The following is a 27,215-nucleotide window of genomic DNA, read 5'->3' on the forward strand; positions in this document are numbered from 1 at the left end:
GTCCTCCTCTTCCATCTTACCCCCGCCGCCTCCCTCCCTCCCAGTGGTTCTCCTCCATTCCATCTTTCCATCTTACCCCCGCCGCCTCCCTCCCAGTGCTTCTCCTCTTCCATCTTACCCCCACCGCCTCCCTCCCAGTGGTTCTCCTCTTCCATCTTACCCCCACCGCCTCCCTCCCAGTGGTTCTCCTCTTCCATCTTACCCCCGCCCTCTTCCATCCTCCCTCCTAGTGCTTCTCCTTCCATCTTACCCCCGCCGCCTCCCTCCCAGTGCTTCTCCTCTTCCATCTTACCCCCGCCACCTCCCGCCCAGTGCTTCTGTTCTTCCATCTCTTCCATCTTACCCCCGCCGCCTCCCTCCCAGTGCTTCTCCTCTTCCATCTTACCCCCGCCGCCTCCCTCCCAGTGCTTCTCCTCTTCCATCTTACCCCCGCCGCCTCCCTCCCAGTGCTTCTGCTCTTCCATCTTACCCCCGCCGCCTCCCTCCCAGTGCTTCTCCTCTTCCATCTTACCCCCGCCCCCTCCCTCCCAATGCTTCTGCTCTTCCATCTTACCCCCACCGCCTCCTCCCAGTGCTTCTGCTCTTCCATCTTACCCCGCCCCTCCCAGTGCCTCCCATCCCAGCCCAGTGCTTCTCCTCTTCCATCTTACCCCCGCCGCCTCCCTCCCAGTGCTTCTCCTCTTCCATCTTACCCCCACCGCCTCCCTCCCAGTGCTTCTGCTCTTCCATCTTACCCCCGCCGCCTCCCTCCCAGTGGTTCTCCTCTTCCATCTTACCCCCGCCGCCTCCCTCCCAGTGCTTCTCCTCTTCCATCTTACCCCCGCCCCCTCCCTCCCAGTGCTTCTGCTCTTCCATCTTACCCCCACCGCCTCCCTCCCAGTGCTTCTGCTCTTCCATCTTACCCCCGCCGCCTCCCTCCCAGTGCTTCTGCTCTTCCATCTTACCCCCGCCGCCTCCCTCCCAGTGGTTCTTCCATCCTCTTCCATCTTCTCCCCTTACGCCCCCCCTCCCTCCCAATGCTTCTGCTCTTCCATCTTACCCCCACCGCCTGCCTCCCAGTGCTTCTGCTCTTCCATCTTACTCCCTCCCAGTGCTTCTCCTCTTCCATCTTACCCCCGCCGCCTCCCTCCCAGTGCTTCTCCTCTTCCATCTTACCCCCGCCGCCTCCCTCCCAGTGCTTCTCCTCTTCCATCTTACCCCCACCGCCTCCCTCCCAGTGCTTCTCCTCTTCCATCTTACCCCTGCTGCCATCCATGCCCGTCTTCATTTTGCACACGATTCAAAAGTATGCTACAAATGTTAAATGTAATGTTAGAAGATTTCCCCGGATAGTGTTTCCTTTAATAGTAGTGAGTCAGTCTTTGAACAGGAGAGGGCGGGGGACGTATTGACGCTACTTTTGCCAAAATCATGTTCATTCACTCGCTTTGCTTCGCTTGTCGTTTTTGATAACCTGTTTTTAAATATGCTCCCAGGCCCCTTTTTTTGACAACACCGAATTAGAATTGATCCCTCTATGGCAGGAGATGGCAGAAACGCAACGAGCCACCCGGTATCTGTGTCAGCGTTGACACGGGACACAAAGGGAGCGAGGAGAGGGAAGGAGATCAAATTATACACCCTGTTAAGACTCTACAATGGTCTCTTATTGCCTCGGACTGCGCAACAGAGGGAGACGCTTAATTACTGTATTCATCTCCTGACAGCTCAGCTCTCGTTCCTCACAGCTTCACTGGGAGAAAGAGAGAGGGAGAGAGTGAAGGAGAAAGGGAGAGAGAGAAAGAGTGAGAGAGAGAGAGACACAGAGAGAGTGAGAGAGAGAGAGAGAGAGAGAGAGAGAGAGAGAGAGAGAGAGAGGGGGAGAGAGAGAGAGAGAAAGAGAGAGAGAGAGAAAGAGTGCGGGAGAGAGAGAGGGACAGAAAGAGCGAGAGAGAGAAAAGAGTGCGGGAGATAGAGAGGGACAGAAAGAGCGAGAGAGAGAGAAAGAGTGCGGGAGATAGAGAGGGACAGAAAGAGCGAGAGAGAGAGAAAGAGTGCGGGAGATAGAGAGAGAGAAAGAGTGCGGGAGAGAGAGAGAGAGAAAGAGTGCGGGAGAGAGAGAGAGAGAAAGAGTGCGGGAGATAGAGAGAGAGTAGAAAATGAATGCCACTAATCCACTAGAGGCTCAAAGTCAAAAACATTAATACAGACGTCTCCCTCAAAGCGGTTGTTCCGTGGAATTGGAAAATAGGGAAGGCTATGTCACGTTCTCTCGTTCTTTCTCTTTCACAGTTTCTCTCTCTGGAACCTGTTTGTCGATAGCCAGATGACCTTCAGCTCTCCCTCTCAGTCTTTCTCTCCTTATCTCTCTCTTTTTCTCTCTCTGTCCCTCCATGTCTCTCTTGAACCCCTCTCTGGAACCTTTTGGTCGATGGCCAACCCCCTTCCTCTCCTCCTTGTTGGTTCAACTCTTTTCTCTTCCCACCTCCCCCCCCTTCCTCTCCTCCTTGTTGGTTCATTCCCCCACCTCCACCCCCTTCCTCTCCTCCTTGTTGGTTCATTCCCCCACCTCCACCCCCTTCCTCTCCTCCTTGTTGGTTTGTTCTTCCACCGAGGCGGCATTATTGCTGCTATGTAGATTGTTGTTTTAAATTTAGCAGGGCTAATATGATCTGTTAATTACATTGTTGCCAGGGATGAGAGACACAGATGCAGGGAGAAATCTCCATATCAATGAGGCCCTTCTCGTGTGGAGAGCCAGTAGGATGGTTGCTTTTGTCTCATCAGCGCTGTCAATGCACTTTCTTCCTCAGGCCTCTTTTTTTGGTGTTGAGGATGTGTGGGGGTTGTTTTGGGTCCATCTCTTTTTGAAGTGGAGTGATGGAGCAGGAGGAGAGTGCCGCGTTGTTTACATACCCTGGGCTTATTCATTGGGGGGTGCAGCCTGTCAAAGATAGATCTGACACAATTCTCTGATGTGCTAAACACACATACATACTAGAAGTCACCCACTGCAATACACAAGGAATATGCAGCAGGTGAAAGGTAGACGACTGAACACAAACACAACTCTTTCTCGACACCAAAACATGTTCAAGGCCTGCCATTTCGCTTGACAGCAGTGTAGCTAATGCTACGCTAGGTCAGGCTAAGCTAGGCTACATCTCTGATCCCACCCCAGACACCATTGATGTGTAATGACATGATTTCTCATTAGAGCTATGTCTGTGCCGCCTCAGCTTTAGGCTTGGTGCATTGTGCCATTGAGAGGACTTGCTAGGCACCCCTGAACTGATATGCGAGAAATGGAGCTTCTTGTCAGTTGTTGACTTATTGAATTCAGATGAGCGCTTTCTTATGAACATGAAAATATGGAAGATGATTCTAGTAAATGTTGGCTGCATGATGACATCTTATGGTCAAGCTTATGAGCCCTTTATAATGTTGTTCATGGATGCATTATGGCCTAGTTACCATTCATGACAACTTTATTAATGGCCACATTGACCCCATAAAGGTCAACTGTTACTGTCTCCTCTGTGACTTGTGCAGTGACTGTGCATGTGCCAAAGGCCAGTCCCAACGGGGCTCTGCATGTGGTCTCGCATGTCTTCGCTAATAGAAGATTTCTCTCTGCTTCTTTCTTTTTATCTTTCCTCTCATCTCTCCTCTGTCTCCCCACCCCCTCTCCCCCTCCCTCTTCCAAACTCTTTCAGGAAGCTCCATAAGTTGGTGTAATGGTCCACTATAGTCTGGTGGGCTCAATAGGTTTACTAATGGTGGTTAACGGCAGCCTCTGATTGGCTAGACAGATAATATTGCCTTTTATAAAAGCTTTCAAGATAACAGCTGCCAGGAGTTACCATGGTAGTCGCTGGCCTTTAAATGGAGAAAACTTTCAACACTTCCAACCGTTAGTGGAGAATCGTTATTAGCCAGAGAACTTGTTCACTTTCTCTCTTTTTTTCTTCTGCTCTCTCTCTTTTCATTTACAAACTCTCTTTATCTACACTCTCCCTCTCTCTTTCTCTCCCTCTCGCTTTCTCTCCCTCTCACACTGTACAATGTCTCTCTGTACTAATATAACTTGAACAACAAAGCACTTCACAACAATTACACAGAGTTTTTTTCCCCTCTCTCTCTCTATCGCTCTCTAGTTCCACTCTAAGTACAGTATTTACTCCCTGGTGTGGAGCAACTGACTGTTAAAATCTGTTCTGTGCTTTGGGAGCCTTCACAGTAATTCATCCTTAGAACTCTAAATACAAATGAGGCTTGTTAAACAGTATAATGCATTCATTAGCATCCCTGAGCTGCCTTGTTGTGTTACCGAGTGCCTCTGTTCATCTACCCAACTATCTCTTTTTTCTCTCTCTCTCGCCTCCCTCCTCCATCTATCTATCTATCTATCTATCTATCTATCTATCTATCTATCTATCTCGCCGTCTCCCTAATTAAACATTTAAATATCGAGCCTCTCATTGTGGAATTATCTCAAGGAACAAGAATTAGCAAATTTCCAAACGCGGTAATTGCAACCTTGAGGAAGTAATTAAGGGGCCTTGTTCTTTAGCACGCCGGCGAGATAATGGGGTATCATTCCCATCATGCTCCTGTTCCAGGGCTCGCCCATGTAAACTGGGGAGGGGAGGCCCGGTGCGTGAGGGGTCTTTAATAAGGTGGAATACAAGAGGTTGGACAAGTTTTGTATTTTCTCAGCAGATAATCAAAATCAATTATTGAAGCTAAACTCATGCTGGCATGAATATTTCAACACAACAAGGCTTTTGAAGCATAAAAGTGAAATATTTTTTTGCGAGAAGCTGAGGTAGGTGGGAAGTTGGGGGTCCACAGGGGCACCTCTGGGGTCTCGCTAACGCACTAGCTCGCTCCCGGAGAGAGAGAGAGAGAGAGAGAGAGAGAGAGAGAGAGAGAGAGAGAGAGAGAGAGAGAGAGAGAGAGAGAGAGAGAGAGAGAGAGAGAGAGAGAGAGAGAGAGAGAGAGAGAGAGAGAGAGAGAGAGAGAGAGAGAGAGAGAGAGAGAGAGCCCTCTTCCACTGAGTCGGAAAGGAAAGTCTGGGAGCTTTTGGCTGTTGCGTTATCTTCAGGTGTTCTCCCTGACTCTCTCATTCTATCTCTTTACAACAATGCATGGACTTTCAATGTACTTTCAATGTTCTCCCTTCCAATGCTTTTCCTCTTATGTTATTGCAATTTCATCATGGGTAAGAATGGGTTTTGGTGTTGCTCAACAGATAGAAATATGATTTTGTTTTTGTTGTGCTGTTAGTGTTCAACCTGACTTCCAGGATAGTTTTTTCAGACAGTGACTCACTCAGACAGTGGCTCAGTCTTGCATGTCCAGATAATCACGCAAAAATTTAAAATCTATCCGGTGCCATTTTGATTTTCAAATTTTCCATTGTTGTTTGGAGTCCAAGAACAGTGCCTGGTTACACTCCAGTCAGTTAATGAGAAGATTGAATGCCTTTGTTTGCCAGACTTGGACTTAAAGGCTACCATTCCACTCTCCGCTGTAATCTTTCACTCTTATGCATCCGAAATGGACGATTTGCAAATGTAGACAGCCATGTCAGAATACTGGACGTTTGAAGAATCTCAGAATCTCCAGTAGTGTAGATATGGTGAATTTGAAGAGTTTGTGTGTGTGTGTGTGTGTGTGTGTGTGTGTGTGTGTGTGTGTGTGTGTGTGTGTGTGTGTGTGTGTGTGTGTGTGTGTGTGTGTGTGTGTGTGTGTGTGTGTGTGTGTGTGTGTGTGTGTGTGTGTGTGTGTGTGTGTGTGTGTGTGTGTGTGTGACCTCTGCTGGATCGAAGCAGAATGAGTGGTGAAGTGAGGTTCACTCGGCCATGGTTAATGTAATCCTTCCCTGTCAAGGTTGTGACTCTGTGGCTGTGTGGCAGGGAAAGGACAACATCGGCCTTAAAAGCTCTAGTGTACTGCACACACACGCACACACGCACACCGCACTCAAGTGCACACACACAGATACATACATATACACACACACACACACGCATACACACGCATACACACACACCGCACTCAAGTGCACACACACAGATACATACACACACAGACACATACACACACATATACACACACACACACGTACATACACACACAGCATCATTGTTGTTATGCTGGTGAATGAGGACCCAAAAGCGACTTGGCGAAAACAGAGTTTTTAATCCAGTAAAGATACTTAACAAAACAAAAGGCATAATACTACTCGTAAAGACGAGAACAGACTGGAGACTTGATCAAGAACTGCAGGTTGCCTCGGGAAGGCACTTGAACCTAGCAGACTCAGACACCTGCTCACCACGCAGCATCTGAGGGAAACACGACACGACAGGGCAATACATAGACACAGCACGGTGAATATTAGACAAGGATCCGACAGGGCAGGAACGGAAAACAAGGAGAGAAATAGGGACTCTAATCAGGGAAAAGGATCGGGAACAGGTGTGGGAAGACTAAATGATTGATTAGGGGAATGGGAACAGCTGGGAGCAGGAACGGAACGATAGAGAGAAGAGAGAGCGAGAGAGTGAGAGAGGGAGGGGGAGAGAGAGGGATAGAAAGAGGGAAAGAACCTAATAAGACCAGCAGAGGGAAACGAATAGAAGGGGAAGCACAGGGACAAGACATGATAATTAATGACAAAACATGACAGTACCCCCCCACTCACCGAGCGCCTCCTGGCGCACTCGAGGAGGAACCCTGGCGGCAACGGAGGAAATCATCAATAAGTGAACGGTCCAGCACGTCCCGAGACGGAACCCAACTCCTCTCCTCAGGACCGTAACCCTCCCAATCCACTAAGTATTGGTGACCCCGTCCCGAGAACGCATGTCCATGATCTTACGTACCTTGTAAATAGGTGCGCTCTCGACAAGGACGGGAGGGGGGAGGGAAGACGAACGGGGTGCGAAGAAAGGGCTTGACACAGGAGACATGGAAGACAGGATGGACGCGACGAAGATGTCGCGGAAGAAGCAGTCGCACAGCGACAGGATTGACGACCTGGGAGACACGGAACGGACCAATGAACCGCGGAGTCAACTTACGAGAAGCTGTCGTAAGAGGAAGGTTGCGAGTGGAAAGCCACACTCTCTGACCGCAACAATACCTTGGACTCTTAATCCTGCGTTTATTGGCGGCTCTCACAGTCTGTGCCCTGTAACGGCAAAGTGCAGACCTCACCCTCCTCCAGGTGCGCTCACAACGTTGGACAAACGCTTGAGCGGAGGGAACGCTGGACTCGGCAAGCTGGGATGAGAACAGAGGAGGCTGGTAACCCAGACTACTCTGAAACGGAGATAACCCGGTAGCAGACGAAGGAAGCGAGTTGTGAGCGTATTCTGCCCAGGGGAGCTGTTCTGCCCAAGACGCAGGGTTTCTGAAAGAAAGGCTGCGTAGTATGCGACCAATCGTCTGATTGGCCCTCTCTGCTTGACCGTTAGACTGGGGATGAAACCCGGAAGAGAGACTGACGGACGCACCAATCAAACGACAGAACTCCCTCCAAAACTGTGACGTGAATTGCGGGCCTCTGTCTGAAACGGCGTCTAACGGGAGGCCATGAATTCTGAACACATTCTCGATGATGATTTGTGCCGTCTCCTTAGCGGAAGGAAGTTTAGCGAGGGGAATGAAATGTGCCGCCTTAGAGAACCTATCGACAACCGTAAGAATCACAGTCTTCCCCGCAGACAAAGGCAGACCGGTAATGAAGTCTAGGGCGATGTGAGACCATGGTCGAGAAGGAATGGGGAGCGGTCTGAGACGACCGGCAGGAGGAGAGTTACCCGACTTAGTCTGCGCGCAGTCCGAACAAGCAGCCACGAAACGGCGCATGTCACGCTCCTGAGTCGGCCACCAAAAGCGCTGGCGAATAGACGCAAGAGTGCCTCGAACACCGGGATGACCAGCTAACTTGGCAGAGTGAGCCCACTGAAGAACAGCCAGACGAGTGGAAACAGGAACGAAAAGGAGGTTACTAGGACAAGCGCGCGGCGACGCAGTGTGCGTGAGTGCTTGCTTAACCTGTCTTTCAATTCCCCAGACTGTTAACCCGACAACACGCCCATAAGGAAGAATCCCCTCGGGATCAGTAGAAGCCACAGAAGAACTAAACAGACGGGATAAGGCATCAGGCTTGGTGTTCTTGCTACCCGGACGGTAAGAAATCACAAACTCGAAACGAGCGAAAAACAACGCCCAACGAGCTTGACGGGCATTAAGTCGTTTGGCAGAACGGATGTACTCAAGGTTCTTATGGTCTGTCCAAACGACAAAAGGAACGGTCGCCCCTCCAACCACTGTCGCCATTCGCCTAGGGCTAAGCGGATGGCGAGCAGTTCACGGTTACCCACATCATAGTTGCGCTCAGATGGTGACAGGCGATGAGAAAAATAAGCGCAAGGATGAACCTTATCGTCAGACTGGAAGCGCTGGGATAGAATGGCTCCCACGCCTACCTCTGAAGCGTCAACCTCGACAATGAATTGTCTAGTGACGTCAGGAGTAACGAGGATAGGAGCGGACGTAAAACGTTCTTTTAGAAGATCAAAAGCTCCCTGGGCGGAACCGGACCACTTAAAACACGTCTTGACAGAAGTAAGAGCTGTGAGAGGGGCAGCAACTTGACCGAAATTACGAATGAAACGCCGATAGAAATTAGCGAAACCTAAAAAGCGCTGCAACTCGACACGTGACCTTGGAACGGGCCAATCACTGACAGCTTGGACCTTAGCGGAATCCATCTGAATGCCTTCAGCGGAAATAACGGAACCGAGAAAAGTAACGGAGGAGACATGAAAAGAGCACTTCTCAGCCTTTACGTAGAGACAATTCTCTAAAAGGCGCTGTAGAACACGTCGAACGTGCTGAACATGAATCTCGAGTGACGGTGAAAAAATCAGGATATCGTCAAGATAGACAAAAACAAAGATGTTCAGCATGTCTCTCAGAACATCATTAACTAATGCCTGAAAAACAGCTGGCGCATTGGCGAGACCAAACGGCAGAACCCGGTACTCAAAATGCCCTAACGGAGTGTTAAACGCCGTTTTCCACTCGTCCCCCTCTCTGATGCGCACGAGATGGTAAGCGTTACGAAGGTCCAACTTAGTAAAGCACCTGGCTCCCTGCAGAATCTCGAAGGCTGATGACATAAGGGGAAGCGGATAACGATTCTTAACCGTTATGTCATTCAGCCCTCGATAATCCACGCAGGGGCGCAGAGTACCGTCCTTCTTTTTAACAAAAAGAACCCCGCCCCGGCCGGAGAGGAAGAAGGCACTATGGTACCGGCGTCAAGAGACACAGATAAATAATCCTCGAGAGCCTTACGTTCGGGAGCCGACAGAGAGTATAGTCTACCCCGAGGAGGAGTGGTCCCCGGAAGGAGATCAATACTACAATCATACGACCGGTGAGGAGGAAGGGAGTTGGCTCGGGACCGACTGAAGACCGTGCGCAGATCATGATATTCCTCCGGCACTCCTGTCAAATCGCCAGGTTCCTCCTGAGAAGTGGGGACAGAAGAAATGGGAGGGATGGCAGACATTAAACACTTCACATGACAAGAAACGTTCCAGGATAGGATAGAATTACTAGACCAATTAATAGAAGGATTATGACATACTAGCCAGGGATGACCCAAAACAACAGGTGTAAAAGGTGAACGAAAAATCAAAAAAGAAATAGTCTCACTGTGGTTACCAGATACTGTGAGAGTTAAAGGTAGTGTCTCAAATCTGATACTGGGAAGATGACTACCATCTAAGGCAAACATGGGCGTAGGCTTGTCTAACTGTCTGAAAGGAATGTCATGTTTCCGAGCCCATGCTTCGTCCATGAAACAACCCTCAGCCCCAGAGTCAATCAAGGCACTGCATGTAGCACCCGAACCGGTCCAGCGTAGATGGACCGACATAGTAGTACAGGATCTAGAATCTAGATGAAGAGACCTGAGTAGTAGCGCTCACCAGTAACCCTCCGCTTACTGATGAGCTCTGGCCTTTTACTGGACATGAATTGACAAAATGTCCATCAAATCCGCAATAGAGGCACAGGCGGTTGGTGATCCTCCGTTCCCTCTCCTTAGTCGAGATGCGAATACCTCCCAGCTGCATGGGCTCAGTCTCTGAGCCAGAGGAGGGAGATGGTTGCGATGCGGAGCAGGGAAACACTGTTGACGCGAGCTCTCTTCCACGAGCTTGGTGACGAAGATCTACCCGTCGTTCTATGCGGATAGCGAGAGCAATCAAAGAGTCCACACTGGAAGGAACCTCCCGAGAGAGAATCTCATCTTTGACCACAGCGTGGAGTCCCTCCAAAAAACGAGCGAGCAGCGCCGGCTCGTTCCAGTCACTAGAGGCAGCAAGAGTGCGAAACTCTATAGAGTAATCCGTTATGGATCGATCACCTTGGCATAGGGAAGCCAGGGCCCTAGAAGCCTCCCCACCAAAAACTGAACGGTCAAAAACCCGAATCATCTCCTCTTTAAAGTTCTGGTAATTGTTAGAACAATCAGCCCTTGCCTCCCAGATAGCTGTGCCCCACTCTCGAGCCCGGCCAGTAAGGAGTGAAATGACGTAAGCAACCCGAGCTCTCTCGCTAGAGTATGTGTTGGGTTGGAGAGAGAACACAATATCACACTGGGTGAGAAAGGAGCGGCACTCCGTGGGCTGCCCGGAGTAGCAAGGTGGGTTATTAACCCTAGGTTCCGGAGGCTCGGCAGGCCAGGAAGTAACAGGTGGCACGAGACGAAGACTCTGGAACTGTCCAGAGAGGTCGGAAACCTGAGCGGCCAGGTTCTCCACGGCATGGCGAGCAGCAGACAATTCCTGCTCGTGTCTGCCGAGCATGGCTCCTTGGATCTCGACGGCAGTGTTACGAGCATCTGTAGTCGCTGGGTCCATTCCTTGGTCGGATCCTTCTGTTATGCTGGTGAATGAGGACCCAAAAGCGACTTGGCGAAAACAGAGTTTTTAATCCAGTAAAGATACTTAACAAAACAAAAGGCATAATACTACTCGTAAAGACGAGAACAGACTGGAGACTTGATCAAGAACTGCAGGTTGCCTCGGGAAGGCACTTGAACCTAGCAGACTCAGACACCTGCTCACCACGCAGCATCTGAGGGAAACACGACACGACAGGGCAATACATAGACACAGCACGGTGAATATTAGACAAGGATCCGACAGGGCAGGAACGGAAAACAAGGAGAGAAATAGGGACTCTAATCAGGGAAAAGGATCGGGAACAGGTGTGGGAAGACTAAATGATTGATTAGGGGAATGGGAACAGCTGGGAGCAGGAACGGAACGATAGAGAGAAGAGAGAGCGAGAGAGTGAGAGAGGGAGGGGGAGAGAGAGGGATAGAAAGAGGGAAAGAACCTAATAAGACCAGCAGAGGGAAACGAATAGAAGGGGAAGCACAGGGACAAGACATGATAATTAATGACAAAACATGACAATTGTGGCAGGACAAGTGGCAAAGAGAACATGGGTCTTAAAAGCTCCACCTGCTTCCTGCTTTTATAGGTCCGACCCTTTTGCTGTAGGGCACTGCACATGAGCACACGCACACCAACACACACATTCACCTGCTCACACACACATTCACAGTCAGGCACATACAGTAGATTCCCAAATAACACCCCTCTTAAAACTTTCTCATGGTTCGCTAGTATCTTTGCCCATAGATGGTTTACACCATTATTTTGACATGTTTGGACAAGAGCTACAACTATGAATTCTTGAACACACTTAAACATACTATCCTTGAAATGGTGTGCTTACTTCATAGTGTCATCTATTTAATAAATGCTCTCATTTATGGAGTTCGTTTGGAGGAACGCTTGAAGTAACAAATGATTTGGTGCCAGACAGCGTGCAGCTGTGACCCATAATGGAGTCCTTAGAACAATGAGAATCCTGCCTGTTGTCCCTGTGAGTGTAGGATGACGTCCATGCAACCGCCCCATATGTTTCATACAGAGATGGAAAGAAAACATTCTCACACCTGACCTCCATACTGGTATAAACAGGAAGGGGGGGGGGCATCAATTAGTGTGACACAATGTCTGTGAAATCCCATTGATGGGCTCCCTCTGTACCCAGGTATGCGCGGCAGCGATATACTTCCCCGTATCATTTCCTGTCACTTTGGTTTTCTCTGCCACGGTTCCTGGAAAAGAGAGAGTGGGAGCGTTGTGAAAACCCTGCAGCCTTCATTTAGAACCGGATAGTCTGGAGCTGATTTTCCAGTGGAAAGTGTCTCCATAAAATTGCAATATCAGTTCAATAGGAACTTTGATGGATTAGACTTGCGTCTCTAATGTATTCCTGAAGTGTATTCAGCAGTAGGGAGATGTTTGTGCTGATTTTAAATGGGTCCGCTCACTAATAATGCAAATTATCTTTAGGGAGCTTTGGCCAAAGCCAACTCCTTTTGTTATTCATTGGCTCTTTTTCAGTAATTCAAATCTATGGGACATTACAGCATGCCCAAGCAAGTTCCTCCTAGTTTTCTGTGTTGTACTTCAGGAACACACAGTGGTACTCAAATGAACCTGCACAGACAAAAGAACTCACTCTGTTAAGTCCTTCATATGAACACACACACACTCATTCACTCTGTTCAGACATTCATATGAACACACACACACTCATTCACTCTGTTCAGACATTCATATACACTTGCATATATATCCACCTCCCTATCCTTTCAGTAATGATGTCATATCCTGCTTCCTCTCCTCCAGACTATCAAGGCCACCTCGCCGCTGGGTGACTCTAGAGTGACCTATAACCTTGAAGAGGGTCAGGTGCCGGAGACCAACATGCCTGTCCGTTTCTACATCAAACCCAACAGGGCTGATGGCTCTGCCACCATACTGGTTGCTGAACCTCTGGACTATGAGACCACGCACTTCTTCACACTAAGGGTCAGAGTGCAGAACGTAGCTGCTGTTCCACTGGCCTCTTTTACTACCGTCTACGTCAATGTTACAGGTAGGAGGCATTTTAACAGTGTGTATAGTGTACACTCTTAGATTTGAACAGTGTGTATAGTGTACACTCTTAGATTTGAACAGTGTGTATAGTGTACACTCTTAGATTTGAACAGTGTGTATAGTGTACACTCTTAGATTTGAACAGTGTGTATAGTGTACACTCTTAGATCTGAACAGTGTGTATAGTGTACACTCTTAGATTTGAACAGTGTGTATAGTGTACACTCTTAGATTTGAACGGTGTGTATAGTGTACACTCTTAGATTTGAACGGTGTGTATAGTGTACACTCTTAGATTTGAACAGTGTGTATAGTGTACACTCTTAGATTTGAACAGTGTGTATAGTGTACACTCTTAGATTTTAACAGTGTGTATAGTGTACACTCTTAGATTTTAACAGTGTGTATAGTGTACACTCTTAGATTTTAACAGTGTGTATAGTGTACACTCTTAGATTTGAACGGTGTGTATAGTGTACACTCTTAGATTTGAACGGTGTGTATAGTGTACACTCTTAGATTTGAACAGTGTGTATAGTGTACACACTTAGATTTGAACAGTGTGTATAGTGTACACTCTTAGATTTGAACAGTGTGTATAGTGTACACTCTTAGATTTGAACAGTGTGTATAGTGTACACTCTTAGATTTGAACAGTGTGTATAGTGTACACTCTTAGATTTGAACAGTGTGTATAGTGTACACTCTTAGATTTGAACAGTGTGTATAGTGTACACTCTTAGATTTGAACAGTGTGTATAGTGTACACTCTTAGATTTGAACAGTGTGTATAGTGTACACTCTTAGATTTGAACAGTGTGTATAGTGTACACTCTTAGATTTTAACAGTGTGTATAGTGTACACTCTTAGATTTGAACAGTGTGTATAGTGTACACTCTTAGATTTGAACGGTGTGTATAGTGTACACTCTTAGATTTGAACAGTGTGTATAGTGTACACTCTTAGATTTGAACAGTGTGTATAGTGTACACTCTTAGATTTGAACAGTGTGTATAGTGTACACTCTTAGATTTTAACAGTGTATACTAGTGTGAACACTGGATACATTTACTCCTGAGACATGCAACGTATGGAGACAACTGTGGTCATCTGTAGCTCAGTTGATAGAGTGTGGTGCTTGTACTACCAGGGTCGTGGGTTCAATTCCTGGGGCCTGTAAAATGTATGCACTCATGACTGCAAGTTGCCTTGGATAGAAGTGTCTGCTAAATGGATTATATTATATGTACAATACCTTGGCCACACATTTTCATCTTGGGTCATGACCTTGCTAGAAGTGAGTTTTATGAGGAAAAGAGAGAGAGAAGACAGCAAGCAGGCTTGAGCAGTAGGGAACAGTGAAGGGCTTTCCAACACAACATAAATACTTGAATCTCCAGCTCAGTTAATGAAGGCGGGAGGCTGAGAGGAGGAAGAGAGGAGATTGAAAGGTAATGACAGGGTAGATGTAGTCCCTGGAAGCCTGTTGGAGGACGGTGTAATCAGCTAGCGACAGAGAACACTAGCGGCTAAAATGACTGATTATGTAGCGATGACTCATACCACATGCGCCAGGGAAGGAGGCGGGAACACAAATATCTACTTCTAATAGCGTGAAGAAAAGAGGGTATTCTTGTCTGACTTTGTCAATAATTGTATTTTGGGGGCGTTTAGGGAAATCACAAATGTTCCTAATCTCATGTATATCTAGAGAGTAGTCTTAAAACCTGGAGAGACAGTGACCTAAGAGTTGGGTTTGTCTACTTAGCATTAGCATTGTTGAGGGCAAAACAATAGGTGTGGTAGGACCTCTGTTAGCAGGCTCTTAATAGAAGGCCTGTATCACCTCCCTGACCCTGACCTCTGACCTGTCTCTCCCCTCTCCAGATGTAAACGACAACGTTCCCTTCTTCCTGTCCTCCACCTACGAGGCTACCGTTCCAGAGGGGGCAGAGATCGGAACATCGGTGGTGCAGGTTTCTGCTACGGACCTCGATTCAGGCCTCCATGGAATGGTGAGGACCCCTGCAGACTCTATTGCGAATGACTACATTTCCCACAATCACTTGATTTTCTTACCATTTCAAATTAGAATAATTCAACAGAAACACAAGATTGTATGTAATTTTGTCCTGATTTTGCATTAACGTTTCGATCTTTGTCTACAGATAAACTATGTGATCTTGAAGGATGACAGTGGAGACTCTCAGTACTTCAGTATTAACTCCTACACTGGGGTCATACACACCCGGGCCTCGTTTGACCGTGAGCAGAAAGGTTCCTACCTCATAGAGGTCCAGTCTCAGGACAGCTCCGAGTCAGCCAGGCCTGGACAGCAGGGCCAGCCCAACACTGGTGGGTATCTCACATAGCTACACTCCTATGCATACACAGTACGCATACACATACACATACGCAGTCCATACACAGGCACACCTGTCCAGACAGGGAATCTCTGAGTATCATACTCTCTCATAATAGGTAGCTCTGTCCACTTACCCACCCTATCCTCCATCAACCCCCCCTTTACCTAACCAGCCAATAACACATCAGTCGTTTTCTAACCAGGCAGTAACAGGAACACACACAGAAACACACACAAACACACACACACCAGCTGGCTCAATCCCTGTTATTAGAGCATGAACTTCATTCATTAAGACGTTGTTAGCGATGCGCTAATGGAACGAGCTAATGGCTAATCGGGGTTTTGGGTCAATAATGACTCGCACACAGAGGTACAGCAAAAGAATAGTGATGCTACAATCATCCCACCAACACGCTGTTTGTTCCAGCCATCAAGGTCCCGCTAGAGTTCATATGGAAATGACTAGCTAATGCACATTATTCTCCCTTTTGCCCCTGTTGGTATTACACTGCTGTGTTCTGTGAGGTTAGATGGTTACTGCTTCTGTTTTCTCTTGCCAGCTGGAATACTTAGAGTAATGTACTCTCTTTTTAATGTCTTTGGTCCACATAGACCAAGCCAATATAATTTGATGTCAGAGTACTATACATTAGTGTTGCTCTCTAGGTCCATGCTTCAGTTTGGATTGGTTGTTAGTAAAGATCCCTCTCATTGGTTCACACAGACACGGCCTACGTACGGATCCTTGTGACAGACGTCAACGACAACGCTCCGGCCTTCGCCCAATCGGTGTACGAGGTGAGCGTGGAGGAAGACAAGGAGGTGGGCTTCGTCCTCATCACCGTGACGGCCAATGATGAAGATGAAGGTGAGGCACATTGGGCTTGGTCTCAGGGTGGGGAGGGTTCAATCAGTCAACCTGGGTTTAGACTTTTTTGTTGTTGAAAAAAACAACGTTCACAATGATAAGTTAATAAGTAAAGTTATTGGTGCTAGTTTCCCGGGACGTAATCCTAACATTATTTGGACAGCACTGTTTGTCATCCTAGTGTTTACTCCCAAGGAAGATTATCTTTCATCTTTACAAAGGCCTTGGCAGATACAAGTCTGAAGACACCCGAACATAACAATTGAGAATTGAATGTAAGCACAATGTCAGTCCTCTGGGTCCAGTAGTCATAATGTCTTTGTTGAAGTGCCTGATACCCATAGAGGACTTGGGCTCTAGTGGTACAGTGTGTGTTGATCCTGGTGTCGCTTTTCCTACTTGTCTGTTCAACTCTGTCTCTCGACTGTAATGGAATCACACACTCTCCCCCTGTCACGTCCCTCTCTGCTTATGAATTCCTGTCCATATCAAGTTGAATGTTCTGTTGATGCTTTGACAGGCTCCACAGAGATTAAGAAAAGTATAGGAGGTATATTTACGTAAAGAATACTCTCTGTCTTTCTCTCTCCGTCTCTGACTCCCACTCTGTCACTCTCTCTCTATTCCTCTCATTTTCTGTCAGAGCGTGTTAGCAAATCTCTGTGGTGAATGTGGGAGGTATGGATGCGGCCCCCCGAGGTAGTCATTTGATGTTTGTCTCTTTGTTTTTGTTTGTCCCTCGTCTCTCCTCCTCTGAAAATTAATAAATAAGAAAAACAGTGTGCCGTCTTAATGACAACGGTAAGTCCTTTGTGGGAGTAGATGTCGATCGTTGTTTTGGTGGAAATGTCACCTTCCATGCTGCTAACGAAGGTGTTGAAATGACATCTGATTTAATGGGCTGCTACATTACATTTAAAGAGTTAGTAAATGACTAAGATGAGAAGTGGGGCCACCATCTTGAATTTAGGGTTTGTTTTTGTTTTTCCTTTCCAGTGTTCAGTTGAATTAGCAACTGTCTTGGCTCTGCTTTTTATCCCTCTTCAGACACCCCTAGCCTGATCCCTTGGCGGATTTGTAAAAGTATACAGCCCAAAAAGACACTGAAGCAGAATTAAGAAGTGCTAAGATACAAAACTTACCGCAAACAACAACTATAATTCCCTCCCAAATGCTCCGGCTTAGCCCGCCACCGCTCTGTAGACTTTACCCCAATTCGCCATCTCAACAATGTGTCCCTCTGGTAATTAGGGAAAACGTCTCTCGCAACGGAGAGACAGGAGTGAGTGGAATAAACTGCCGTGGGGGCCATTTTGTTTCCCCCCGGCCTCCCACGCAGGTGTCCAACAGGGAGATGATCTGTATTAGCGGGGAGATTAGCTGTAAAACATGACACGATCCCTGGCTAAGCGCTAGCCTTGCTGAGCAGGCAGGTCTTGAGGGGAGGTTTGAGCTCAGCCACTCCTGGCTATGCTTGTGGTGGTGGAAGTAGGGTTGATGTCTGCCTGTGTAGTCTAGTCTCTCATATCGTGGTGTTTCATCTCAGATCCTCTCGTCTCATTTCTTATATTTCAGATCGGCTCATTTTGTGTCTCTCCTCTCCTTCCCTCTCTTGCAGCTTTCCTGGCTCATCTCTGGTCTTTCCACTGCTTTCTCTTCTCTCTCTCTCTCTCTCTCTCTCTCTCTCTCTCTCTCTCTCTCTCTCTCTCTCTCTCTCTACCTCTACCTCTACCTCTACCTCTACCTCTACCTCTACCTCCACCTCATTATTCTGTCTTTCCCTTTCCTCCCCTCTGTTTTCTTTTCTTGTGCTATTGTCCCATTTTCCGGGGTCGAGTAAGTCAGTTCTGTCATGTTTGTCATTTATTATCATGTCTTGTCCCTGTGCTCCCCATTCTATTCGTTTCCCTCTGCTGGTCTTATTAGGTTCTTTCCCTCTTTCTATCCCTCTCTCTCCCCCTCCCTCTCTCACTCTCTCGCTCTCTCTTCTCTCTATCGTTCCGTTCCTGCTCCCAGCTGTTCCTATTCCCCTAATCATCATTTAGTCTTCCCACACCTGTTCCCGATCCTTTCCCCTGATTAGAGTCCCTATTTCTTCCTTTGTGTTCCGTTCCTGTCCTGTCGGTTCCTTGTTTAGAATTCACCGTGCTGTGATTGTGTATCGCCCTGTCCTGTCGTGTTTTTGCCTTCATCAGATGCTGCGTGTGAGCAGGTGTCTCTGTCAGCTACGGCCTGCGCCTACCCGGCGACCTGCAGTCTGTGGCCGCTTCTCCTGTTATTCCCCTCTACAGACTAGAGGATTTCTGTTATTCCCTGTTTGGACATTTCCTGTTAAGGATTCAGGATTTGTCGTTTTCTGTTTGGACTTGAATAAACTCTGTTTCTGTTAAGTCGCTTTTGGGTCCTCTTTCACCTGCATGACAGAAGGAACCGACCAAGGAATGGACCCAGCGACTTCAGACGCTCGTTACACTGCCGTCGAGATCCAAGGAGCCATGCTCGGCAGACACGAGCAGGAATTGTCTGCTGCTCGCCATGCCGTGGAGAACCTGGCCGCTCAGGTTTCCGACCTCTCTGGACAGTTCCAGAGTCTACGTCTCGTGCCACCTGTTACTTCCTGGCCTGCCGAGCCTCCAGAACCTAGGGTTAATAACCCACCTTGCTACTCCGGGCAGCCCACTGAGTGCCGCTCCTTTCTCACGCAGTGTGAGATTGTGTTCTCTCTCCAACCCAACACATACTCTAGAGAGAGAGCTCGGGTTGCTTACGTCATTTCACTCCTTACTGGCCGGGCTCGAGAATGGGGCACAGCTATCTGGGAGGCAAGGGCTGATTGCTCTAACAAGTTCCAGAACTTTAAAGAGGAGATGATTCGGGTTTTTGACCGTTCAGTTTTTGGTAGGGAGGCTTCTAGGGCCCTGGCTTCCTTATGCCAAGGTGAACGGTCCATAACGGATTATTCTATTGAGTTTCGCACTCTTGCTGCCTCTAGTGAGTGGAACGAGCCGGCGCTGCTCGCTCGTTTTCTGGAGGGACTCCACGCAGTGGTTAAGGATGAGATTCTCTCCCGGGAGGTTCCTTCAGATGTGGACTCTTTGATTGCTCTCGCCATCCGCATAGAACGACAGGTAGATCTTCGTCACCGGGCTCGTGGAAGAGAGCTCGCAGCAACGGTGTTTCCCTGCTCCGCATCGCAACCATCTCCCTCCTCTGGCTCAGAGACTGAGCCCATGCAGCTGGGAGGGATTCGCATCTCGACTAAGGAGAGGGAACGGAGGATCACCAACCGCCTGTGCCTCTATTGCGGAGTTGCTGGACATTTTGTTAATTCATGTCCAGTAAAAGCCAGAGCTCATCTGTAAGCGGAGGGCTACAGGTGAGCGCAACTACTCAAGTCTCTCCATCAAAATCCTGTACTACTTTGTCGGTCCATCTACGCTGGACCGGTTCGGGTGCTACATGTAGTGCCTTGATAGACTCTGGGGCTGAGGGTTGTTTCATGGACGAAGCATGGGTTAGGAAACATGACATTCCTTTCAGAGAGTTAGAGAAGCCTACGCCCATGTTCGCCTTAGATGGTAGTCATCTTCCCAGTATCAGATTTGAGACACTACCTTTAACCCTCACAGTATCTGGTAACCACAGTGAGACTATTTCTTTTTTGATTTTCCGTTCACCGTTTACACCTGTTGTTTTGGGTCATCCCTGGCTAGTATGTCATAATCCTTCTATTAATTGGTCTAGTAATTCTATCCTATCCTGGAACGTTTCTTGTCATGTGAAGTGTTTAATGTCTGCCATCCCTCCCGTTTCTTCTGTCCCTACTTCTCAGGAGGAACCTGGCGATTTGACAGGAGTGCCGGAGGAATATCATGATCTGCGCACGGTCTTCAGTCGGTCCCGAGCCAACTCCCTTCCTCCTCACCGGTCGTATGATTGTAGTATTGATCTCCTCCCGGGGACCACTCCTCCTCGGGGTAGACTATACTCTCTGTCGGCTCCCGAACGTAAGGCTCTCGAGGATTATTTGTCTGTGTCTCTTGACGCCGGTACCATAGTGCCTTCTTCCTCTCCGGCCGGGGCGGGGTTCTTTTTGTTAAGAAGAAGGACGGTACTCTGCGCCCCTGCGTGGATTATCGAGGGCTGAATGACATAACGGTTAAGAATCGTTATCCGCTTCCCCTTATGTCATCAGCCTTCGAGATTCTGCAGGGAGCCAGGTGCTTTACTAAGTTGGACCTTCGTAACGCTTACCATCTCGTGCGCATCAGAGAGGGGGACGAGTGGAAAACGGCGTTTAACACTCCGTTAGGGCATTTTGAGTACCGGGTTCTGCCGTTCGGTCTCGCCAATGCGCCAGCTGTTTTTCAGGCATTAGTTAATGATGTTCTGAGAGACATGCTGAACATCTTTGTTTTTGTCTATCTTGACGATATCCTGATTTTTTCTCCGTCACTCGAGATTCATGTTCAGCACGTTCGACGTGTTCTACAGCGCCTTTTAGAGAATTGTCTCTACGTAAAGGCTGAGAAGTGCTCTTTTCATGTCTCCTCCGTTACTTTTCTCGGTTCCGTTATTTCCGCTGAAGGCATTCAGATGGATTCCGCTAAGGTCCAAGCTGTCAGTGATTGGCCCGTTCCAAGGTCACGTGTCGAGTTGCAGCGCTTTTTAGGTTTCGCTAATTTCTATCGGCGTTTCATTCGTAATTTCGGTCAAGTTGCTGCCCCTCTCACAGCTCTTACTTCTGTCAAGACGTGTTTTAAGTGGTCCGGTTCCGCCCAGGGAGCTTTTGATCTTCTAAAAGAACGTTTTACGTCCGCTCCTATCCTCGTTACTCCTGACGTCACTAGACAATTCATTGTCGAGGTTGACGCTTCAGAGGTAGGCGTGGGAGCCATTCTATCCCAGCGCTTCCAGTCTGACGATAAGGTTCATCCTTGCGCTTATTTTTCTCATCGCCTGTCGCCATCTGAGCGCAACTATGATGTGGGTAACCGTGAACTGCTCGCCATCCGCTTAGCCCTAGGCGAATGGCGACAGTGGTTGGAGGGGGCGACCGTTCCTTTTGTCGTTTGGACAGACCATAAGAACCTTGAGTACATCCGTTCTGCCAAACGACTTAATGCCCGTCAAGCTCGTTGGGCGTTGTTTTTCGCTCGTTTCGAGTTTGTGATTTCTTACCGTCCGGGTAGCAAGAACACCAAGCCTGATGCCTTATCCCGTCTGTTTAGTTCTTCTGTGGCTTCTACTGATCCCGAGGGGATTCTTCCTTATGGGCGTGTTGTCGGGTTAACAGTCTGGGGAATTGAAAGACAGGTTAAGCAAGCACTCACGCACACTGCGTCGCCGCGCGCTTGTCCTAGTAACCTCCTTTTCGTTCCTGTTTCCACTCGTCTGGCTGTTCTTCAGTGGGCTCACTCTGCCAAGTTAGCTGGTCATCCCGGTGTTCGAGGCACTCTTGCGTCTATTCGCCAGCGCTTTTGGTGGCCGACTCAGGAGCGTGACACGCGCCGTTTCGTGGCTGCTTGTTCGGACTGCGCGCAGACTAAGTCGGGTAACTCTCCTCCTGCCGGTCGTCTCAGACCGCTCCCCATTCCTTCTCGACCATGGTCTCACATCGCCTTAGACTTCATTACCGGTCTGCCTTTGTCTGCGGGGAAGACTGTGATTCTTACGGTTGTCGATAGGTTCTCTAAGGCGGCACATTTCATTCCCCTCGCTAAACTTCCTTCCGCTAAGGAGACGGCACAAATCATTATTGAGAATGTATTCAGAATTCATGGCCTCCCGTTAGACGCCGTTTCAGACAGAGGCCCGCAATTCACGTCACAGTTTTGGAGGGAGTTCTGTCGTTTGATTGGTGCGTCCGTCAGTCTCTCTTCCGGGTTTCATCCCCAGTCTAACGGTCAAGCAGAGAGGGCCAATCAGACGATTGGTCGCATACTACGCAGCCTTTCTTTCAGAAACCCTGCGTCTTGGGCAGAACAGCTCCCCTGGGCAGAATACGCTCACAATTCGCTTCCTTCGTCTGCTACCGGGTTATCTCCGTTTCAGAGTAGTCTGGGTTACCAGCCTCCTCTGTTCTCATCCCAGCTTGCCGAGTCCAGCGTTCCCTCCGCTCAAGCGTTTGTCCAACGTTGTGAGCGCACCTGGAGGAGGGTGAGGTCTGCACTTTGCCGTTACAGGGCACAGACGGTGAGAGCCGCCAATAAACGCAGGATTAAGAGTCCAAGGTATTGTTGCGGCCAGAGAGTGTGGCTTTCCACTCGCAACCTTCCTCTTACGACAGCTTCTCGTAAGTTGACTCCGCGGTTCATTGGTCCGTTCCGTGTCTCCCAGGTCGTCAATCCTGTCGCTGTGCGACTGCTTCTTCCGCGACATCTTCGTCGCGTCCATCCTGTCTTCCATGTCTCCTGTGTTAAGCCCTTTCTTCGCACCCCCGTTCGTCTTCCCTCCCCCCTCCTGTCCTTGTCGAGAGCGCACCTATTTACAAGGTACATAAGATCATGGACATGCGTTCTCGGGACGGGGTCACCAATACTTAGTGGATTGGGAGGGTTACGGTCCTGAGGAGAGGAGTTGGGTTCCGTCTCGGGACGTGCTGGACCGTTCACTCATCGATGATTTCCTCCGTTGCCGCCAGGATTCCTCCTCGAGTGCGCCAGGAGGCGCTCGGTGAGTGGGGGGTACTGTCATGTTTGTCATTTATTATCATGTCTTGTCCCTGTGCTCCCCATTCTATTCGTTTCCCTCTGCTGGTCTTATTAGGTTCTTTCCCTCTTTCTATCCCTCTCTCTCCCCCTCCCTCTCTCACTCTCTCGCTCTCTCTTCTCTCTATCGTTCCGTTCCTGCTCCCAGCTGTTCCTATTCCCCTAATCATCATTTAGTCTTCCCACACCTGTTCCCGATCCTTTCCCCTGATTAGAGTCCCTATTTCTTCCTTTGTGTTCCGTTCCTGTCCTGTCGGTTCCTTGTTTAGAATTCACCGTGCTGTGATTGTGTATCGCCCTGTCCTGTCGTGTTTTTGCCTTCATCAGATGCTGCGTGTGAGCAGGTGTCTCTGTCAGCTACGGCCTGCGCCTACCCGAAGCGACCTGCAGTCTGTGGCCGCTTCTCCTGTTATTCCCCTCTACAGACTAGAGGATTTCTGTTATTCCCTGTTTGGACATTTCCTGTTAAGGATTCAGGATTTGTCGTTTTCTGTTTGGACTTGAATAAACTCTGTTTCTGTTAAGTCGCTTTTGGGTCCTCTTTCACCTGCATGACAAGTTCAGTGTCCCATGTTGGTGCTGGAGGTGACAGTGTTCCAATAGATCAGTGGTTGACTGTCACACTCCACAGCCCTGTGATACATACACACACAGCTTAGTGAAATAGTTCATGTGAAATCACCTCAGTGTTCATTGACCAGTGAAGCTTGCCTGCCCTGATGTCTATCCGCCCTCTCATCACATCATCACACACTCACGCAACACACACACACACACCCACTGTCGTTGGTCCAGGTGTGCATGTGTGTGTGCTTCCGTAATAGGATTAGTGACCTCCAGTTTATATATGGTCCCCTGCTCTTAGAGCCTCTCACCACCTGTCAACATCCACAAACCATTGAGCATTATAATGATTACACACACACACACAAAATATCCATACAACAATACACCTTTATCGTGCTAGTGGTGTGACAAGACAATTCACATCTCATAACTCTCCCATTACAATCTTCAGCTGAGGTACTTCCATTGGTTTCTCTGCTACCTCTCTTTACCAGCCACCACTGTTCCACCATACGGTGGATGCTACTCCTCAACAGAGATAGTCCAGTAGACAAACACATGGAGAGATCTGTTTCAAATGAGAATATCCTTACTTTTGAGTCTGATGCCCATATACACTCTCCTAATTCCAATCCCCCTGTGTATTTCATTTCAAAGCACATCAAGGGCACTTTTCCATGAAATCCCAATATTTTCCCATTACACTCCCAGTGGAAGTTGGGGAATTGAAATAATTAGGGAACAGATCTGTGGGGAATAGAGGGGCCCCTGATTAGTTTCAGCGTCTTTTGTTGCAGACAGACATCCTTTTAGGATCGGGTTTCTATCCCAAGTGGAAAATGTGCCGAATGAAGAACTTTTGGATGGGCTTTAACAAGATCCATTTTTTTTCTTCTGAGGTTGACATTGGAGTTGAGTTGAGCTGAAGGTTTGTCAGTAAACAGATATAGGTTGTCTATCTTAATGGTAAGCAGATTGGGGTCGGGGATGGGGTCCAATACATGGAGTGGTTGGAGTGGGAGGGGGGGATATGCTAGTGACCTTAATCAGAATTTTGGGGCCTTCAGTGGAGCTCCTGCTTTGCTAAGGATGAAACCACTTAGCCCTTGAGCCCCTCTCCACCCCCCTGATGTGCACAGTTGCCCCCCTCACCAGTCTTACTTAAGGGAGGGGGGGGTTAACCATATGGCCAGACTGATCATTAGGGATGCGGCCGGAGGCAAAAGTACAGGAACTACTTCCCGCCACCCAACACACACTCACACACTTACTCACTCACCCAACACACACTCACACACTTACTCACTCACCCAACACACACTCACACACTTACTCACTCACCCAACACACAATCACACACTTACTCACTCACCCAACACACACTTACACACTTACTCACTCACTCACTCACTCACTCAACACACGCACACCCTCTTGGCGAGTCTCACGGCAGATCGTGCTCAGAAGCTTTGACGGGCAGCGCACTTAAGCCCCCTCCACACACACTCCCGATCGGAGCATGACATGTCGTAATGAAGGCCCGACATGTCTCACACAGATGGTGTTTGTCTCCTAAAATCTCCTCCGTGCTGGTAAACAGGGCCCGAGCCAGACGCAGGCAGACAGGGAGTGTGGGTATGTGTGTGTCTGTGAGAGAGAGAAAGAGAAAAAGAAAGAGTGAGAGAGAGAGAGAAACAGTGTGTGTTTGTGTTTATGCGCATATGTCTGAGCGTGGGGGTGGGAAGCTGGTGCAGGAACTAGTACAATATGAAATGGAGATTGTTTATGGAATGGAATGTGTCATGTTTAGTGTAAATCATCCAGCCTTGTGCACATCTGCATTCTTGACAATCCTTTTCATACATCTCTACTCATCAGACTCCTAACTACTGTAGAACCCCAACCATGTCCTTATTCAGCTCTTGCATAGCTTTATAAGGACTAGTATGAAGGTCCCACTGTGGAGCTCCACAATGGAGCACCCAGCACTCTAACATGACAGACACCAGCAGTCAGGATTCAGACTCCTTTGATCCCATCTCATTATTCCCATTTCCCAGACCGGGAACGCCATCCCGACCTAGCCCTCTCCTCTCCGCTTCTGATGGGGTATCTGATTAGGGTTGACAGCGGTAGAGTGGATGAGGTTAGAGCGGAGGAATGGGGGAGTGAAGAGGAGAGGAGATAATATATTTGGTGAGGATAAGAGAGATAAATGAGATAAAAGAAGAGAGGAAGTTAGAAAGATTTGTGCATGCATGCGTGAGAGTATACAGTGTACAGTACCAGTCAAAGGTTTGCACACACCTACTCATTCAAGGATTTTTCTTTATTTTTACTATGCATTCCAGGTGACTACTTCATGAAGGCTGGTTGAGAGAATGCCAAGAGTGTGCAAAGCTGTCATCACAGCAAAAGGGTGGCTACTTTGAAGAATCTCAAATATATTTGTTTAACACTTTTTTGGTTACTGCATGATTCCTTATATGTTATTTAATAGTTTTGATGTCTTTACTATTATTCTACAATGTAGAAAATAGTAAACATAAAGAAAAATGGAATCAATAGGTGTGTACAAACTTTTGACTGGTACTCTATGTTCATTTGTTGTGTGTATTTTTAACTGAACCCACTGAGGACATGAAGGGCCAGGGAGGGAGGAGGACGGGTGGTGCCTGAGACAAAGTTGAGGTGGGGGTGGGTGAGACCAACCCTCACTGCCTTCTGTATTCTGTCTAATGAGGCCCACTGTGAGAGAATCTGATGTTTTCCTCCAAAATATTTGATAGTCGGATGGCATTGTGTGACTCAGAGAGGGTATTGGGTGGGTTGTTCTTTAATGTGGAGGGCTGTTGGAAGTGTGAGGTTGTTTTTGAGATTTTGTGCGGCACGTGTTTGTACGTGTGCAGATTGTCAGCCTGTAGGCTTGTGTGAGAGTGAGCACACACATACCACAGCATACTGCCTGTAACTATGTCCTCCTTTCTCCTCCTCTATCATGGACTACTAGTTCTACCTTGTCTAACCAATAAAAGCAATTTTGAAACAGCCATATCTCCTTGTCCAGGTGCCAACGCCAAGCTCCGCTACCAGATCACCTCTGGCAACACCATGGGCACCTTTGACGTGGAGCCAGAGGTGGGGACCATCTTTGTGGCCCAGCATTTAGACTACGAGATGGAGCAACGCTACGAGCTGAGACTGGTGGCCTCCGACGGGAAATGGGAGAATGAGAGCCTAGTGGTGGTCCAGGTGGTGAACCGCAACGACGAGGCGCCTGTCTTCGGCCAGACAGAGTACCATGCCGCTGTCACAGAGGAGCTGACCGAGTTGCCCGTCTTCGTGCTGGAGGTCAGATGTTATACATACTATAGGCCAGGGTTCCCCAACTGGCGGCTCATGGGCCGAATTTGGACCGCAGGTGGTTTTATTTGGTTCCCCAAGTTTTCTGGGCAAATTTGTTTTTAAATATTTTATTTTCAACACCAGGAAATCAGCTGCAAATTATTTTAATTTTGGAACTCTGACACGTACTAGAGAGACACCCATATACAAATGTAAGCAAGGTTTGAAATTATTATGTTTTAGTCAAATAGTATATATGTTTGGGTTTCTTGCGCTCAATTTTCAGTTTATTTGTAATTATGTACCGGCCCCTGACCATCCG

The 27,215-nt window shown here is 48.2% G+C and overlaps 1 protein-coding gene across 1 annotated transcript in view; it reads left to right on the forward strand.

Moving 5' to 3' along the window:
- Positions 1 to 27,215, forward strand: part of LOC124006032 (neural-cadherin-like) — a 114,425-nt gene that overhangs the window by 60,923 nt on the left and 26,287 nt on the right. The window contains 5 exon segments of the mRNA XM_046315692.1: positions 12,783 to 13,032; positions 14,923 to 15,050; positions 15,204 to 15,390; positions 16,128 to 16,271; positions 26,616 to 26,899. Of these exon segments, the coding sequence (XP_046171648.1) occupies positions 12,783 to 13,032; positions 14,923 to 15,050; positions 15,204 to 15,390; positions 16,128 to 16,271; positions 26,616 to 26,899 (993 nt within the window).

The sequence above is a fragment of the Oncorhynchus gorbuscha genome, linkage group LG19, assembly GCF_021184085.1.
Source record: "Oncorhynchus gorbuscha isolate QuinsamMale2020 ecotype Even-year linkage group LG19, OgorEven_v1.0, whole genome shotgun sequence".
Taxonomy (NCBI): domain Eukaryota; kingdom Metazoa; phylum Chordata; class Actinopteri; order Salmoniformes; family Salmonidae; genus Oncorhynchus; species Oncorhynchus gorbuscha.